Source organism: Eucalyptus grandis, chromosome 5, assembly GCF_016545825.1.
Source record: "Eucalyptus grandis isolate ANBG69807.140 chromosome 5, ASM1654582v1, whole genome shotgun sequence".
Classification (NCBI taxonomy): Eukaryota; Viridiplantae; Streptophyta; class Magnoliopsida; order Myrtales; family Myrtaceae; genus Eucalyptus; species Eucalyptus grandis.
Genome location: NC_052616.1, coordinates 64,193 through 82,042, shown reverse-complemented (window position 1 = coordinate 82,042; position 17,850 = coordinate 64,193). Strand labels below are relative to the sequence as shown.

Sequence of the window (17,850 nt, the reverse complement as noted above, 5' to 3'; positions counted from 1 at the left end):
AGGCCTCTTCGAGCTCCCCTCAACGTTGGCGACGTCGCCCGCCAAGTGAGACCCGCACACACGGAAGGCTCGGAGGCGAGGTTGCTGGAGAAGCTGGTGCTGAGCTGCCTCGTCGTGTTCGACGCTCCTCCGCCTCCCTCTCGTGACGCCCGCTCTGCTCTCTCTCTCCCCCCCTGCGAAGTCGTGACTCTCTTCCAGCGAAACGCGACGCCGACGGCCCTCCACCTCTGCCGGTTGACTCCGTCGCCCTCGACTCCGACTCCGACTCCGACGCCGACGCCGACGCCGCCTCCTCCCCTGAACCCGACTCTGACACCGACGCCCCTTCGCCGGTTGCCTCCGTCGGCGTCGGAGTCCGTCGCCCTCGACGCCTCGGCCTCGGCCTCCGCCTATGCGCCTGACGCCGACGCCGACGCCGATGCCCCTTCGCCAAGTCCATGCATCGCAGAAAATGGTGATGCCGACCCAACATTACTTATTCAGTTATTTCCTTTTGCTGCTGCCGAAAAGGAGAGACAAGCTTTGGTGGATGCACTTAGAGCTAGTGAAGCTGAATGCGATGCTATTGATGCGAAGATGCAGGAGGTTTTGAATGCACAGATTGCTGCTGAGGATGAGTGTGTTTCTCTGTTGGAGAATTTCTCTAAGGTCAGTGACAACATCTTTTCTTTTTTTTTTGGCTACACTAATGTTTGATCCTAGAATGAATTAAGATAGAGTGAGCTCTATAGTAAGAACTTCGCACCACAGGGCAACACAATCATTGGCTGGAGCAGATTGATACACGTTTCTGGTTTTCTCTCTGTCTTTATAAACTTGCGTGTGTAATGGTACAAGCCTTCCTGACTGGATGTTCTTTATATTCATGCTTGTGCTTAGCTGCCCCTGTTGAGTGAAGGAAGTCGTTTGTCAATTTTCATCTTTCAATTGGCAGTCGGGTTCTCAAGGTGAACATGGAAAGACTAGTTTTGTCAAAGTGCTTCAAGGAAAATGAATGGAAAACAAGAATGTCTCTTGACCATTGTTGGGTTATGGTAGATTATAGGCATGGTAGTGGGTGCACTGCATGTGTGGTGTCATTGGTGTGCCCTTGCGCACAATTGTAGCCCTAGTTTTTATTTTGAGATAGCCATGGTTTTAATTGACTTGATGTAAGGTAAACTAAAAGCTTTCAGCAAGTCATATTGATCCCATGGTAGTCTCTGTTTTGCCAATCCAAGTAGACTTTTGGATAGTGACTGTTTTAAGGATAGCCGTGCTATCTCTCTCTGAACTTTTTCATTAACTGTTTCATCTGTCCCTACAAAACATGAGGTTGGATCATGCGTACCACGAAAAACTTTCTCGTAAGCTATCGATTTCATGTGGTAGCCAAATTTAGTTTGAAGCAGAATGACTGACATTTTACCTCTTATCCTGCAGGATGCAACTGCTAGTGCTGACCTGATAGAGAAGAAGGCAAACTTACTGCGTGCTGAGGAAATGGACAAATGGCTTTCATCAAGTGAAGATTTGGAGGTGAGGAAGATGGAACTTGAAATCGAGTCATATTTGATAAGTGAAGCTCGTAAAGGAGTGAATGTTTCCATCGAGCATTCAATTGATGATGACAGTAGAGAGAAAGAAAACTTCTTAAGAAGAAGGATGTGTTGTTGGATGAATTGGAGAAGCTGCTTAATTTAGTGAGAGAGAAGGAGAAGCAAATTGCTGAGAATGATGCTTCCATTGAAGCAGTAGAGAAGCGCATTGCTGGTGTGGTCTCTGGATTTCAGGACATGCAATCAGATATTGGTGCTAAATATGATAGAATGAAATCAAAGCTCTCTCAGGTTGATGCCAAAAGTGAAGCTTTATCTATAAAAAAAGAAAGATATTGATGACGTACTCTCTCAGGAAGATAATAAAGGAGCAAAGATTAGGGAACTTGGGAAGATTGCTGCAGATGAAGCAAAAGCATACAATGAAGCAGCAGGATTGAGAAAAGGTTTAATGCTCTGCATTTTGGAGTACAGAGAAAGTAAACTGGGGCTGATGAAGACTGAGGAGAAATTTTCTGAAGATGTCATGAGGCTCCAACAAGAAGCTTCCTCTGCAAGAGCTTCTTTACAGGTTATTTTACTTTTTAGCTATCTTACTCTTTACATGCAAACGACATATACCTAAAAGGTGGTTAAGCTTCACATGCTTAATCTACTATAATTCTGGCCTATGGAGTCTACATGTTGCAACATTTTGGAGAATTTACTTCCAGTCTTCTGAATCAGTAATGCTTGAGGTTCATGTTTGATTATCCAACCTAGGATGAGTGTTGGTTCATGGTTAAGATATACTTGCTGAAGGAATATTCTAAAGACACAGGCAGTGAGTGACTCCTACTTTCTTTCAAAAGTTTGTTTATGCGACGTATTTGTTTTTTTTTTTTTTTGGTGAAAATAAGAGATGCGACGTATTCGTTAGGGAAGCCTTAATCTTAAAAGTTTAGGCAACTAGGGATATGTAGACAATGTATGTTGAGATCTACTGTTTCCCCTCACAGAAAAGCTATAGCTTGAGTGAGACAGTGGATGTAATCATGAAATCAAACTATTGTAGAGCTGGAGTACTGTAACAGGAGAAATAGGAAACAATAAGCAAAAGAGGGAGCAACAGGAGAGTATAAGCAAAAGCAGAATTTGATCAGATTTCAAATCTTGCAGTGAACTCCAATGTTGTGTCAGGAGACCTTTATCTGAATTTTTTGTCCAGTCTAGTGGTCAGGGTATTGTGTTAAGCATGTTCTTTAGCTATAGCTTCAGGACGAAAATTCAAAAATTGAATACTCGAAATTTATTTGGCTCTTCAACGCATCATTTGATTAGATTCTTGTCTTTTGATCATAGGAACTGTCTTCAAATAAGTCCAGCCTCCAACAGGAGATAGCTTCATTTGAGCAGAGGATACTTTATGTGGACAAGAGACTTCCAGAACTAGAGACTGAGAAAAAGGTTGCTGCTGCTGCAAGAAATTTCAAAGAAGCTACACGAATAGCTGCTGAAGCAAAGTCGTTGAGCAATGAGAAGGAAGGAACACAAATCAAGCTTGAAAGAGCCACTATGGAGCTTGGAAAGCTTGAAGAAGAAATTAAAGAAACTGTTGATAAATTGCAGGAGGCTGAGGAGCAGATCTTATTAAGGGAGAGGGATTTGGCAGTGGCTAGACTCCAGAGGTTACTCATAACTGCCAGTGCTGCCAATGCTGAAAGAGCTGCTGCTGTGGAATTGGGTGACCATGAAGAAGCAGACATTTTACTTGCTGAGGCCAAAGCTGCAGAATATGAAGCCCAAAAGCTCCAAGCGGTATATGATTTGAAGGAGGAAGATTTTGGCAATCAACCAAAACATTTAATCCCTATGGAACTTGTTTATGATCTCAGCAGGAAACAATTAGCAGAATTAGCTGCATCTGTTCATCTCAACCCAGCATCATGATGACAAAGTGGATTTTGAGATGACTGACCTTTTGGCAGGACAGGCTTCTGAAACTCTGGTCACATGTATTCAAGGGGATTAGCCTGGAAGTTTCATCTCACCTTTGGCTAGACGCTTTCAAACCTCAGTGCCTAGAAATGACAGTTGTGGCATTCTTTGGTCTTTGGCCAGTAGCAAGTTTGGTATGGGTTTTGAAGATCTCGGCGATTTCATTTTATGGTACTGGATGTGAGAATTCAGCTTCTCCAAGGCAATGGGAGGAGTAATTTTTTTGTAAATCTGTTGAGTGAAAGTGAAAGATTAATACACGTCTCTTCTCATACAGAATAATGTCAGCCCAATACAAAAAGGGGTTGGGGATGGTGTGGAAAATAGCCAGAATTTTCTTTAGATTCTCTTTTGTGACTTTTTTTGGGGCTCCTCTCCTGCTTTTCTTACTGTTGCTGAAGAGTTGGAACATTTTGGTCACCTGCGTCTCATCATCGTTCTGGCCCGTCTCACCAGATGCCAAGATGAATCTCCAAGTTGATGCTGCATTGACGCTCAAATCGTGTAAAACTTTCTGTCTACAGATGATTTGCATTAAAACTTCCTGCATCCAACTGTTACAGAGACTCTTTTGTTCCTGAGGAGAATCTGAAAAATGGCAATGGTTTGCAATGCACTTGGAGCAATAAGATGTTAAGTCAGGTCACTTAAATATGTAACAACCAATCAAAACCGTCGCAACACCTACTGTGGCAAAAGAAAATTGAACTTCTTCCCTCTGATCTTTCAACGAACTTTTACAGCTCTTCTGTTCTTGAGGAGAATCTAAAAAATGGCATGGTTCGCAATGCACTCGTAGTAATAAGATGTACAGTCTTGTCTCTTACATATGTAAGCAATCAAAAACGTTTCTGTGGCCAAAGAAAATTGAAAATTTTCCCTTTGATCTTTCAACCGACTTTTGCAGCTCTATTGTTCTTGAGGAGAATCTAAAAAATGGCATGGTTTGCAATGCACTCGTAGTAATAAGTACAGTCAGGTCTCTTGAATATCTAAGCAATCAAAACCGTTTCTGTGGCCAAAGAAAATTGAACTTTTCCCTTTGATCTTCCAACAGCAAAACGCCATGCATGGCCACATTAAGCAGCATCAACTGAGGGACGATGCCCCGTATATAATACATGCTCACAATTTCGGCTGAGTTACACTTACACAGGGGAGAGAGAGGGAGGGAGAGAGAGAGATTATGAGATGATAATACACATTATACTGTGGTTCACGCCACCTCCTCATCCTAGAAAAGAAAAAAATTATGAACCAAATAAAGAATCAAGAAGCAGTGTCACAGTCCTTTCCGACAATCTCCCAGCTGTTGCAAAAGAGCAGCAAAGTCGGTTTTTGTAGCCCTTCAGAGTGTTGCGGTCAAATGGAGAGGCGGAGTTGCGGAAACAGTGACGTCCAAACATGCCCTTTATTTGCATTGCAGACGGCACCACACCAAATGTATTCTTTCTGTATCCTTACGATAAATAACCCATAAACAAATCCTACTGACCAAATGTTCCAGGAATCAGACACTCTTGCTAATTACAGTCCAACCCGCATTCTTCCAAAAGTGGTCCGTCCGACTTGGCCAAGAATGAATCGACACGTACCCACAGAAGGGAGAAGATGGAAGCGAGCAAGATTGACCACACAATGATGATTGTAGGAGTCCTGTTCTGCCGTCCGAGCACACCCTTTAGGAAAGGATACAAGTGGACAATCACCCAGAAGGCAAAGAATAGCTTTCCGAAGAGAGGACCCCAGGACTCGTAACCGTTGTTTATTGCGTTTGATACGCTAGCTACAACACCATCCAGGTTTATTATAAGCAATGTGGTTGGCGGAATGAGCAAGGTGGTCCATTTGAACGCATAGAGTTGAGAGAACTCCTCGTCATCCCCACCCTTTGATGTCACAGTGAAGTTCGTGTCAACACCAGCCAGAACCTTCAAAAGCCCCTGAAAAACTGCAAAGAGATGTGCTGAAACTCCTCCGATGACCCAGAACTGTTCGTTCCTCCACCATTCTTCTATTCCAACCCCACTCCATCGCATTTCCAGGATACTTGTCGCGAAAATGCAAATGAAAAGTGACAGAAACCACAGACTAGCCACATTGCTCAGCTGCAACGGGGACAAGAAACAAAGACAATATAAGATCTTTTGCCTGGAATATCATCAATTGTACGATATAAAAGCAATAGTTGAAAAAAAGAAAAAAAAAGAAAAAGAAAAATCTAATAGCCTACCTCTGGCGTGATGAATTTCCCAGTAAGCAAGCAGCACACAGCAGGCAAAGTACAGTATGCCAACAGAGGGATTGATGTCCAGGGGTATACTGTGGCATTTATGTAAGATAATCGCTCTAACCATTTCAAACCGCCTCCATAACCATACCAAAGGGGACAATGCCTGCTTAAGAAGATCTCAATGGAACCAAGAGCCCAACGAAGGACCTGGTGGAGACGATCGGAAAGATTAATGGGAGCAGATCCTTTCAAAGCGGGTCTTGCAGGGATGCAGTAGATGGAACGCCATCCATGGCAATGCATTTTAAAGCCCGTCAATATATCTTCTGTAACTGAACCATATATCCATCCAACCTGTATATGATGAAAGTTCAGCCAACTCTGAGAGAAACAATAATTGTTTCGGGGAATCGCATGAAGAGAGCATTTACACTACACTTACCTCTTTTCCCCACTCAGTCTTATCTTCGTAGCCGCAGCTGATGACATGGATAGCTTCTTTTAGCAAAGATGCAGGGCTCGTGCCTTTCAGTGTTCCTCCATCCTCTAGCATTGTCGATGCGACAAAGACTGAGGATTGCCCAAACTTCTTTCCAAGCTTATGCTGAGGCGTGGGATTTTCAGTTTCAATTCCTGCATAAGAAAACATGAATGTATTGATGACTAAGTAAAAGAACTAGCCTTAAACATGACATAGGAAGCAAAATTGGTTAAGTCCAAATTGGAACAGATGTTAACTGGGAAGCAACCCAATAGAAAACAAGCTTTTGGAAGAATAAAAGATTTCACCGATTGATGCCAAAATTGAGAGGCACATTCAATGATAGAAAAAGGTAAACCAACACTAGACAATTAAGTGGGACTTCATGCAAAAGCAGAATCTCACCTTCAATGCCCTCTTCGATACCTTCCAAAGGTGGTGGAGTACCTGCATCTTTTTTTTAAAAAAATCTCTTCTTCAGTTCGGTCTTAGGCTTGGTATTCTTCTTCTTCTTCTTCGTCCCAGAGCAACAGCACCCACAACAGCACCACTTTGGCAAGCAGTTGCAAGTTCTGGTCGGTGGCTTCTTTGCTTTTGGAGCATCATAACCATAGAGTGCCAGCCTTCTGAATACACAACCAGTCCCAACGTAAATAGGACCTTGAATACCATCCAGACCTTTCATGTTAATCTGAAAGAGAGAAATTTCTCCGTCAGATCTTCTTGCACAGAATTAATGATACGGTATGTGCAATGGACATGAGGCAATTCTGTTGGAGAAATCTTTCCAGAATATTTTGAAGCTGACAAAACATTTCTATCAGTCTAAGTCTGGATATCGATAGTTAAAGTCTCAAGATTTTATAGTCTCAAGACTTTGTTATCTCAAGACTCAAGACTCAAGACTCAAGACTCAAGACTCAAAGTTATTCTCACTGACAGTCTTTCTAATCCGTGTTGAAGGAAATCCAAAGTCGAGGTTTATGATTGAGGATTTGATCCTATCCTCTGGGATAGATTCTTTGGTTGGATAATCATTTGGATTCTTTATATCTTATCTAAGAACGATTGAAGATCCGATGGTCGACGAAATAATCTTGGATTATTCTATTCTTGAAACCGAGATCCCGATTGTATGGGCGAACAGGATTGATGGGCTATCATCGATTCCTTATATAGCTCGGATGATCTTCTTGATTGATTCCGTCCAACGGGTAGATTGGAGGAATTCCTTTGGTAAGTGCCAACGGCTATGATGGCATGAAGGAGTATAAAGGGAAGACGTTCTAGTTGTTTTAAGTGTGTGATCGATAGAAAAATTCCAGAGTCGAAGATCCTTTGATTGTTAGTTGAGGCGAGCGAAATTGTATGCGAGAGTGTTTATACTTGGTGACGCCTTGAGCAAGTGTGGTAGATCATCTACACCTAGAAATCAAGGAAGATCAACACTGTAACAACTCTTTGATCATAGTGGAATCCAGCCAATCGGTGTCGGTGCGAAGAGTGGACGTAGGCTTGAATCAAGCCGAACCACTATAAACGAGTGTTCAATTCTCTCTTTCCCTTACTCAGTCTTGCGATTGAATTTTCAACTGTTGCAAAGTCTCTAATTGTTTAAATATCGTGCAAACATCGAGAAATTTTTTTATACCTATTCACCCCCCTCTAGGTACTCGTACTAGCTATCTCAATTGGTATCAGAGCCTGTGTTCTTACTTTGTTTGAAGTGTTTTACTTCAGAGTAAAAGATCCATGGCTAGTATGCTAGCACCGGGGCTGATGGAGGGGCAAAGCAATACCAGACCTCCCTACTTCGATGGAAAGGATTACAACATCCGGAAGAACAAGATGAAAGCTTTCCTACGATCAAAGGATCCTCTGGAATGGGACGTAGTGGAAAAAGGAATCACTATTGCTGCTGCATCAAACACTGAAAGAGGAAAAGAAACCGTTGAAACCAGCGGAATGTCTCAAGAAGAAATAAACAAGAGACAAGCACTTGATGCTAAAGCAATTTATTCTTTATATTGTGCTTTGTCACCAACTGAATATAACAGAATATCTTCTTGTGTCACAGCAAAAGAAGTGCAGGACAGGTTACATATCACTTATGAAGGAACAGATCGAGTGAAGGAGACCAGAATTAACATTCTTCTTGGTCAATATGAATCCTTCAAAATGAAACCAGGAGAATCTATAACTGACATGTTTAGTCGTTTTACAGATATTGTCAATGGTCTTGAGAACCAAGGACAAAAAATTTCTGATCCCATGAAGGTGAACAAGCTTCTACGTGGACTCTCAAGGATTGGAATCATATAAAGACTTCAATAAGAGAGACGCAAAGAATCATGCCATTATCTCGTAGACGAACGATTGGAACTCTTCATCTTACGAAGTGGAACGAATTAATGAAGACGAAGATCCAAGAGGTAAGAAATCTATTGCACTAAAATCAAATGATGATTCGATGATGCAGATTCTGAAGATGATATGAATGATGAGGAGCTCGCCCTCATGATAAGAAGATTCAGAAAACTGAATAGAAAAGGCAGAAGGTTTATCCCAAAGAAACAAAATTCTCGAGAGACAGCGAGACCAAGTCTCGTGATGATGAGGAACCAAACAAAGAAGTAGTTTGCTTCGAATGTAAAAAGAAGGGACACATCGAGACCCAACTGTCCTCTTCTGAAAAGAAAAGAGGAAAAGCTGAGAAATTTCGAAAAGCTCTTAAAGCCGAAACACCGGGAGCGATCTGAGTGTGAAGAGAGTGATGAGGAATATGCCAACTGTGTCTAATGGCGCAATCGGACTCGGACTGGATCGGACTCGACAGTGAATTTGAGGTAAGTAATTATAAAATCCCTGTCAAAGTCTCTAAATATATTAATGAGTTATGTTTTAGTCTTAAGACTTCTCTTAAAAGGATTTCCGAACTTAAAAAGGAAAACTCATTTTTAAAACAAAAGGAAATCATTTTAGAAGAAAAGGTAAAAAATTTAGACTTGAATGTTTCTACTCTTAAAGAGAGTGAAGACAATCTTTCAAAAGAAAATGCTTTCTTAAAAACTGATTTATCAAATATTTCAAAGAAATTTTCAATAGGGTCCGAAAAACTTGAAAAAGTTCTTTCAATCCAAAGACCTTACTTTAATAAGTCGGGTCTAGGTATGACAGAAGAAACAATCCCTTTGATTGATTTTCCAAAAGTAAAAGAAAGAATTAAGAAAAGACCATCGAGAGAGGCTTATAAAAATCATTTCAAAAAGTCTTTGTAAAGCCCGTAGGTCGAAATGCTTTAAGGTGTTCTAAGTGTAACAGTCGGGATCATTTTGAAAAAGAGTGTCCTATGGTTTGGAAGCCTTTGTGAAGAGAGTATGGCCTAATAATGCTTATCCTACTAACACGAAAGGACCCAAGAAAATTTGGGTACCAAAGAAAGCTTGAGACTCTTTTTGAATGCGAGTCTCTGTCAAAAAAGAAGGTAAAGTGGTATCTTGACAGCGGATGTTCAAGACACATGACGGGAGACTCGAGTGTTTCATAAAGCTTATTAAAGTGAATGGTGGAAAAGTTTCATTCGGAGGAAATAGCAAAGGAAGTATTGTGGGATTCGGAATTGCGAAAATTGGAAATCTCACAATAAGCAATGTCTCTCTAGTGGAAGGACTCAACTACAATCTACTCAGCATTAGCCAATTGTGTGATACTGGTTACAAGATCTTCTTTCAAGAAGGCATTTGTTCTGGAATTAGCAAAGATTCGACTCGAGTCTTTCATGGGTCGAAGGCATGGAAACATCTACCTCCTTGATGTAAAGCCAAATGAAGAACAATGCTTAATTTCAATTCAAGATGAAGCAATTCTATGGCATAGAAAGCTTGGCCATATCAACAAGAAGCAATTAGCCAAAATCTCTTCAAAGCAGCTTGTTAGAGGTCTACCTAATCTGCCATACCAAAAGTCTGACTTATGTACTCCATGCATTCTGGGAAAGCAGGTAAAAAATTCATTTAAACAAATAAATCATGTATCTACTAATCATGTAATACAGTTGCTTCATATGGATCTCTTCGGACCAACAAGAACCCGAGCATTGGAGGTAAGAAATATTGTCTAGTAATTGTAGATGATTACTCTCGTTTTACACAGGTATATTTTCTAGCAAACAAATCGAAACCTTTTCGTACTTTGAAAAGTTTGCTAAAAAGGTTCAAAATGAAAAAGGATGTGCTATTTCTAGTATAAGAACAGATCATGGAAGTGAATTTGAAAATCAAGATTTTACGAGATTCTGTGATAAATCTGGTGTTAATCACATGTTCTCCTCTCCGTATACTCGAGCAAAATGGAGTTGTGGAAAGAAAGAATAGATCTCTTCAAGAAATGGCTAGAACACTTTTAATTGAAAGTAAAATTTCTTCACGATTTTGGGCTGAAGCTGTTTCAACTGCTTGCTATATTATAAATAGAGTCTTTTTAAGACCTATTCTTGATAAAACCCCTATGAATTGTTCAAAGGTAAGAAGCCTATTGTTTCATACTTTCATGTGTTCGGTTGCAAATGCTTTATTTTGAAAAATGCAAATGATCGAGTTGGTAAGTTTGAAGAAAGATCGGATGAAGGCATCTTCCTTGGATATTCTACATCAAGCAAAGCCTACGAGTCTACAACAAAAAAGCCGTCAGTGGAAGAATCAATGAATGTCAAATTCCAAGACTCGGTGCAAGATGAATCCAGCCCGGACTCGGTACGATGAGACTGAATCCGCTCTAGATCTTCAAATGTCTACATCTCAAGAAGCATCTCGGATTCGGAAGTCCATCATCAAGACGCTCATGGAGAATCAAATAAAGAAAGAGATCATCAACACAGCAACTTGGAAACACAAATCCGAGTCATCCCAAAGATCTTATTATTGGCGAACTTAATGAAGGAATCCGCACCAGATCAAAAAGGCATGAAGAATCTAGTCTTTGTGGCTCTCATCTCTGAAATTGAACCAAAAAGCATAGAAGAAGCTTTATCTGATGAAAGCTGGATCGAAGCTATGCAAGAAGAGCTTAGACAGTTCAACATCAATGATGTCTGGGAATTGACATCTAAACCAAAAGGTAAAACTGTTATTGGAACCAAATGGGTATTCAGGAACAAAATGAACGAAAAAGGAAAAGTCGTACGAAACAAAGCAAGGCTCGTGGCCAAAGGGTATACGCAAGAAGAAGGAATAGACTATGACGAGACTTACGCACCCGTTGCAAGGTTAGAAGCTATTCGTCTATTACTTGCGTTTGCTTGTTACAAAAATTTCAGGTTATTCCAAATGGACGTCAAAAGTGCTTTCCTAAATGGATTTATCCATGAGGAAGTTTATGTGGAACAACCGCCTGGATTTGAAGACCCAAAGAAGCCGGACTCGGTCTTGGACGAAAAGGCTCTGTATGGTCTAAAGCAAGCACCTCGAGCTTGGTACGACAGATTAAGTAAGTTTTTATTACAAAATGGTTTTGTCAAAGGTAAAGTAGATACTACTTTGTTTATCAAAAAGGAAAACAAAAACTTTTTACTTGTTCAAATATATGTTGATGACATTATTTTGGATCTTCTAATGAAAGTCTTTGCAAGAAATTTTCTAAGTCTATGCGGGATGAATTTGAAATGAGTATGATGGGAGAATTAACATTCTTTCTTGGACTCCAAGTGAAACAAATGAAGGAAGGAACTTTCATCCATCAAGAAAAATATGCGAATGATCTTGTCAAAAGGTTTGGATTGGAAAAATGCAAAAAGATCGACATACCAATGTCATGTTCTCGGAAGATAGACAAGGATGAAGAAGGGAAGAAAATAGATCAAAAGGCATGTACGAAGCATGATCGGTTCACTTCTTTATCTTACTTTTATTCTAGACCTGATATTTTGTTTAGTGTTTGTATCGTGCTAGGTTTCAATCGGATCCTAGAGAATCACATCTCGGTGCCGTGAAACGAATTATCAAATACGTTGCTTCATCTTCAAGCATCGGTCTTTGGTATCCAAAGAAGGGAGACTTTAATCTTCTAGGATACTCGGATGCGAATCTGGCCGGTTGCGGGAATCGATAGAAAGAGCACTTACGGAACTTGTCAACTACTTGGAAACAGAACGGTGTCTTGGTTCTCGAGGAAACAAAGCACGTAGCTCTTTCAACAACGAAGCGAGTATGTAGCTCTTGGAAGCTGCTGTTCGCAAATTCTATGGATAAAACAACAGCTACAAGACTTTGGCATTGAAGACTCATGCACGAAATCGAATGTGACAACACCGGTGCTATAAATCTCACCAAAAATCCAATCCTTCATTCAAGAGCAAAGCATATTGAGATTCGACATCACTTTATTAGAGATCATATTCAAAATGGAGAAATCTCGATTCAATTTGTTGATTCAAAAAGTCAACTAGCGAGACATATTCACAAAGCCTTTGGAGAAGAATCGGTTTGACTTTATCCGCTCAAGACTCAACATTTTGAAGCTTGAAGAAGTTAAAGTCTAGAGACTCACCAACTCTAAAGACTCGATCTCTTAGACTCTAAGTCCGAGACTCGGACATTCGTGGATAAAGGCGCAAGTTGTATTTCTTCTAAAAGGTACTAATTGTCATTTAGTCGAAAAGGTACGATCTTTTGTTTAATAATTTTGGCGGTTATAGATTTTGAAAAGAAGTAATCGTTCACTTTCCATTGCACCGATTGAACTTCCCTTTTCAAAAACTAAGTTATATATATATGATTTTTCCCCAAATCTTCAAAACCCTAAAAGCACTCTTCTCTCGATCTTTGTTTCTACTCTTTGTTCATCGTCGAGAAAGTGGTCATTTTTCTTGGGAAAGCAAGTGAAGGAATCCTCCAATAGACAAAGAAAGATGTCGTCTTCAAGGAAATCATCAAGAATCGCGAACGAGGGGACCACAAAGAATGAAGAAGGGACCGACTCATTTCGATCTCACTGAGGAAGAAGACTTATCTGGTCAGCGACAAAGTCCGATTCGCTCTCCTCCACGTCATTCAGCATCTCCTGCCCCACAAAGTGAAAGTCATAATCTGGAAGAAGAGATAATCGAGGATGCCGACCCAGTAAGAGTTCAAAAGCCTTCCTTTTTGTATAAACTTTATTGTGCATTGAAAAGCACAGTACTCCATTGAACTACATAGATGACTTCCTTAAGGACAAAAATTATGGGAATGAGTATCTTTTTTGAAGAAAATGGAGGAATGGGGAATTGCCCCAAAAGGAAAAAGAGAGGAAGCTCTTGCGAACATTCCAAGAGATCCTCGTATGCCGGGACAAAATCTGATTGACGCGAATGATGATGACAAAATGTTCCTTGAATTTGAACCTAGAATGGGTGTGGCGGCAAAGGCGAAAGGAAATCGGATGGATTTGTTTAAATCCAAGGATCAAGAAAAAGTGTATTACGATCTGTTGAAAAGAGGGTAATCAACCCTAGAAGTGTCGATTTTGACTTCTGGATTCCATCAACTTGAACCTAAGAGAGAAGTTGAATTTGCTTCAACTTGAGACTTTCTGCTCTCGACTCTGAGACGGGTATGATCATCGACTGCTTATTTCTATTCAAATCTTAGCTTTTGGATGCGAATAGAATTTCATTCGGTGTTCGAGACAAAGTCTATGTGGTAGATGTGAATATGTTGGCGAGACATAGTTGGAGTTGAACGGGGACGCTATCTCCCAATTAAAGTCTCACCTGCTCGAACTACTCGGATCTTGTCAAAGATAGGGATGTAGATAAGAAAATTATCTATTCAAGAATGAACGCTATCAACATTGTGCTTCACAAGATTGTGATCAATTGTCTAAGACCTAAGTCTACTTCAAAGACTTCGTGTCTCTTTACGAAGCAAAGTTGATGTATGCGATCAACTCGGGGCGGAAGTTCTCTCTCCCGCACACTATTCTTTTCCATATGTACGAAGCTGTGTCAAAAGACAAAGGACAATTGCCTTATCCTGATGCAGTGACCAAGATCTTCGACATCTGAATATTGAACTGCCACATACTTTTTGTGTTAGACCGTGTGATAAGATGGTGGTAGGGTTGAAAATGTTAATGAAGATGCGTCTGCAAGAACTTTCTAAGGCAATGGAGAAATTCAAAGTGAAATCTCCGGTCGATCTGCTTCAAAAGGAAAAGGAAAGAAGGCATTTAGTGCTTCTTCGAAAAAGAGGAAAAGAATTCTTATCCTGGAGGATGAGGATGAAGATGATGATGATGAAGATCCCACTATTCCAGCACTGACAAGAACAAGACGTTCTGTGTCTTATTCGACGAGAACTTCAGCGAAGCGAGAGAAGAAGAAGAACGAGAGAGAGAAGGAGAAAGAAGTTGAGGAAGAAAAAGAAGAAGTAAAAGATCGGTCTGCTGATAAATGGGAGAGAAGGGAAATCAAGAGATTGATCATCACTCTTCCCCTTTCGATGTCCTAGAGACGGGGGAGTTAGCGAGCAAGAGAGGTCTCCACCTCATGCTGCTGAAGATCAAAGAAAATCTCCAGAAGACCCAGAAGAAGCTCAGGTCTCTCAATTGCCTGAAGAAGATGATACGACGATTCCAAATCTGCAAGACCGTTCAGAAGCGCCATCGTCTGCACACACACCATCTGAGAAAGCCAATGCCAGTACACAGACGGATGATTCTGTAGATCTTCGTAGTATCATGAATATTCTTCTGGAAATGCGTAACCAGATATATATTCTGGATTGTGAAATCCAAGTCTTGAAGCATCTTTGGACAAGCATCTTGATCTCTGGAAGAAAAATACAAAGACCTCGCTCTACAACTTCAAGCCAATGCCAAGAGAGAAGAGGTAGCTCATCTGCGAGAAGATCCGAAGAAGCTCGAAGGAGTAGTCCGATCCATTGGGGATTTCCGGATCGTGCGCATTCCCAAGCGGACATGACTCCTTTCTCACCCTCTTTTAATGATGACAAAAAGGGGAGAACCAATTTGAACAAACATTATTTTAAAACTTTATTTGACTTTTGTGGTTATGTTTATTTTTGAGTATGACTTGAGAACTTGAACTTGAGTGTTAGACTGAATTGGTTGTGGATTTTGATGCTTGACTGGTTGCATTTATATCAAGTATTGTTACATGGTATTACTCATGAAAGACTAACCAATTTGCTGTGGATGCGAGTCTGGTTGTTTATTAATCTTTATGAGTTAGCCATATTGCTTGAGAAATGTTTTTGCAGGTCAAAGTTGTTCAAATCTTCAAGAAAGTTTTGTCACCATCAAAAAGGGGAGATTGTTGGAGAAATCTTTCCGAATATTTTGAAGCGACAAAACATTTCTATCGATCTAAGTCTGGATATCGATAGTTAAAGTCTCAAGATTTTATAGTCTCAAGACTTTGTTATCTCAAGACTCAAGACTCAAGACTCAAGACTCAAGACTCAAAGTTATTCTCACCGACAGTCTTTCTAATCCGTGTTGAAGGAAATCCAAAGTCGAGGTTTATGATTGAGGATTTGATCCTATCCTCTGCGGATAGATTCTTTGGTTGGATAATCATTTCGGATTCTTTATATCTTATCTAAGAACGATTGAAGATCCGATGGTCGACGAAAATAATCTTGGATTATTCTATTCTTGAAACCGAGATCCCGATTGTATGGGCGAAACGAGGATTGATGGGCTATCATCAGATTCCTTATATAGCTCGGATGATCTTCTTGATTGATTCCGTCCAACGGGTAGATTGGAGGAATTCCTTTGGTAAGTGCCAACGGCTATGATGGCATGAAGGAGTATAAAAGGAAGACGTTCTAGTTGTTTTAAGTGTGTGATCGATAGAAAAATTCCAGTCTGAAGATCCTTTGATTGTTAGTTGAGGCGAGCGAAATTGTATGCGAGAGTGTTTATACTTGGTGACGCCTTGAGCAAGTGTGGTAGATCATCTACACCTAGAAATCAAGGAAGATCAACAACGTAACAACTCTTTGATCATAGTGGAATCCAGCCAATCGGCTGTCGGTGCGAAGAGTGGACGTAGGCTTGAATCAAGCCGAACCACTATAAACCGAGTGTTCAATTCTCTCTTTCCCTTACTCGGTCTTGCGATTGAATTTTCAACTGTTGCAAAGTCTCTAATTGTTTAAATATCGTGCAAACATCGAGAAATTTTTTTTTATACCTATTCACCCCCCTCTAGGTACTCGTACTAGCTATCTCAAATTCAATGGTTGATAATTGCATGCTTACATCGAAAAACACGATGTTCCGATTGGCATATTGATCGTGCCTATCTATACCGTCGAATCTTTGAGGGAACTGGACGTAGCACACTCTTTTTCCAATAAGTGGGTCCATCATGAAGCACATTGCCTCCCTAATAGCCTTACTATTATTGAAGTAGTGATCACAATCCAGATTCAAAAGATAAGGCGCATTTGTAAGCACAGCAGAGACCCTGACCGGTTAGACAAACAAAAGTTCACAGAGAGGTCAATGGAGAGAGCAAAAAAAGGGGTTTACCAACTAAGGTGGATTCTTATGACACTTACCAAAGCATTCATGGCTCCTGCCTTCTTGTGGTGATTATAGCCAGGCCTCTTCTCTCTGGAAACATAGACAAGGCGAGGTAATTCATTCCCGTCAGAGTCATGTCCTCCACTTTGGCCAAGAAAAACCTATTAAAGATAGCAGAAATAAGCAGTTAATCTCATCTCACATCAACAAAGAGTTCTAAAACTGAAAATGACAACTTTGCATACCTGAATCATGCCAGGATGATCACGGACGTTATTTCCAGGCCATGGTGTTCCATCCTGCATCGTCCACCCTTCTTCAGGAACCTTCTGGGCTTTGGCCACCAAAGCATTTATACGAACCTTAAATTCTTCATACTCTCTCTGCAAACACAGCAAGAACAGAATTAAGACTTTGACTATCATCTGCAAAGAGCAATTGATAAATTAAATTTGGCACTCCTACTACCTTCATTGCTCTTCGCTCCTTCACAAAAGATGCCTCAACCTTATCTTTGAGATAATCTATCTTCTGAGCAAAATAAAACTCAGGTGCCCGTGGCTCAATGTTGAATTTCTTACAGAAAGGGAGGCAACCGGCGAAGGGGCGTTGGCGTCAGAGTCGGGTTCAGGGGAGGAGGCGGCATCGGCGTCGGCGTCGAAGTCGGAGTCGGAGTCGAGGGCGACGGAGTCAACCGGCAGAGGTGGAGGGCCGTTGGCGTTGCGTTTCGCTGGAAGAGAGTCACGACTTCGCAGAGGGGGAGAGAGAGAGAGCAGAGCGGACGTCGCGAGAGGGAGGCGGAGGAGCGTCGAACACGACGAGGCAGCTCAGCACCAGCTTCTCCAGCAACCTCGCCTCCGAGCCTTCCGTGTGCGCGGTCTCGCTTGGCGGGCGACGTCGCCGACGTTGAGGGAGCTCGAAGAGGCCTGCTTCTCCTCCGCGTGCTGCATCTGCGATCCCGGGAACGCCGGAACAAATGACGGAGCAGCAACGAACCCGAAGAGAGAAGCGAGTGAGCACCGGAGTAGCGGCGGCCGTAATGTGGTTCGTCGGTGATGGCAGGAGAACGGCCGCTTGATGCACGGCGG

General features: G+C 41.3%; 1 protein-coding gene and 1 pseudogene across 1 annotated transcript; one reads left to right on the top strand and one right to left on the bottom strand.

The window, feature by feature from the left end:
- Positions 1-157: 157 nt before the first annotated feature.
- LOC120293215 lies at positions 158-3,493 on the top strand. The gene is made up of 3 exons (XM_039312190.1): positions 158-648; positions 1,423-2,109; positions 2,880-3,493. Exons 2-3 carry the CDS (start codon positions 1,990-1,992, stop codon positions 3,465-3,467), a joined length of 708 nt encoding a protein of 235 aa, XP_039168124.1. The 5' UTR covers positions 158-648; positions 1,423-1,989; the 3' UTR covers positions 3,468-3,493.
- Positions 3,494-4,541: 1,048 nt separating this feature from the next.
- On the bottom strand, positions 4,542-17,712 carry LOC120293436 (annotated as a pseudogene).
- Positions 17,713-17,850: the final 138 nt, after the last annotated feature.

What these genes read in the sequence shown, in the direction of transcription:
- LOC120293215 (XM_039312190.1), top strand. Translation starts at nt 1,990, where the DNA reads ATGCTCTGCATTTTGGAGTACAGAGAAAGTAAACTGGGGCTGATGAAG. An exon ending in CTGCAAGAGCTTCTTTACAG is followed by an intron (nt 2,110 to 2,879) that starts GTTATTTTACTT and finishes TTTTGATCATAG; the next exon opens with GAACTGTCTTCAAATAAGTC.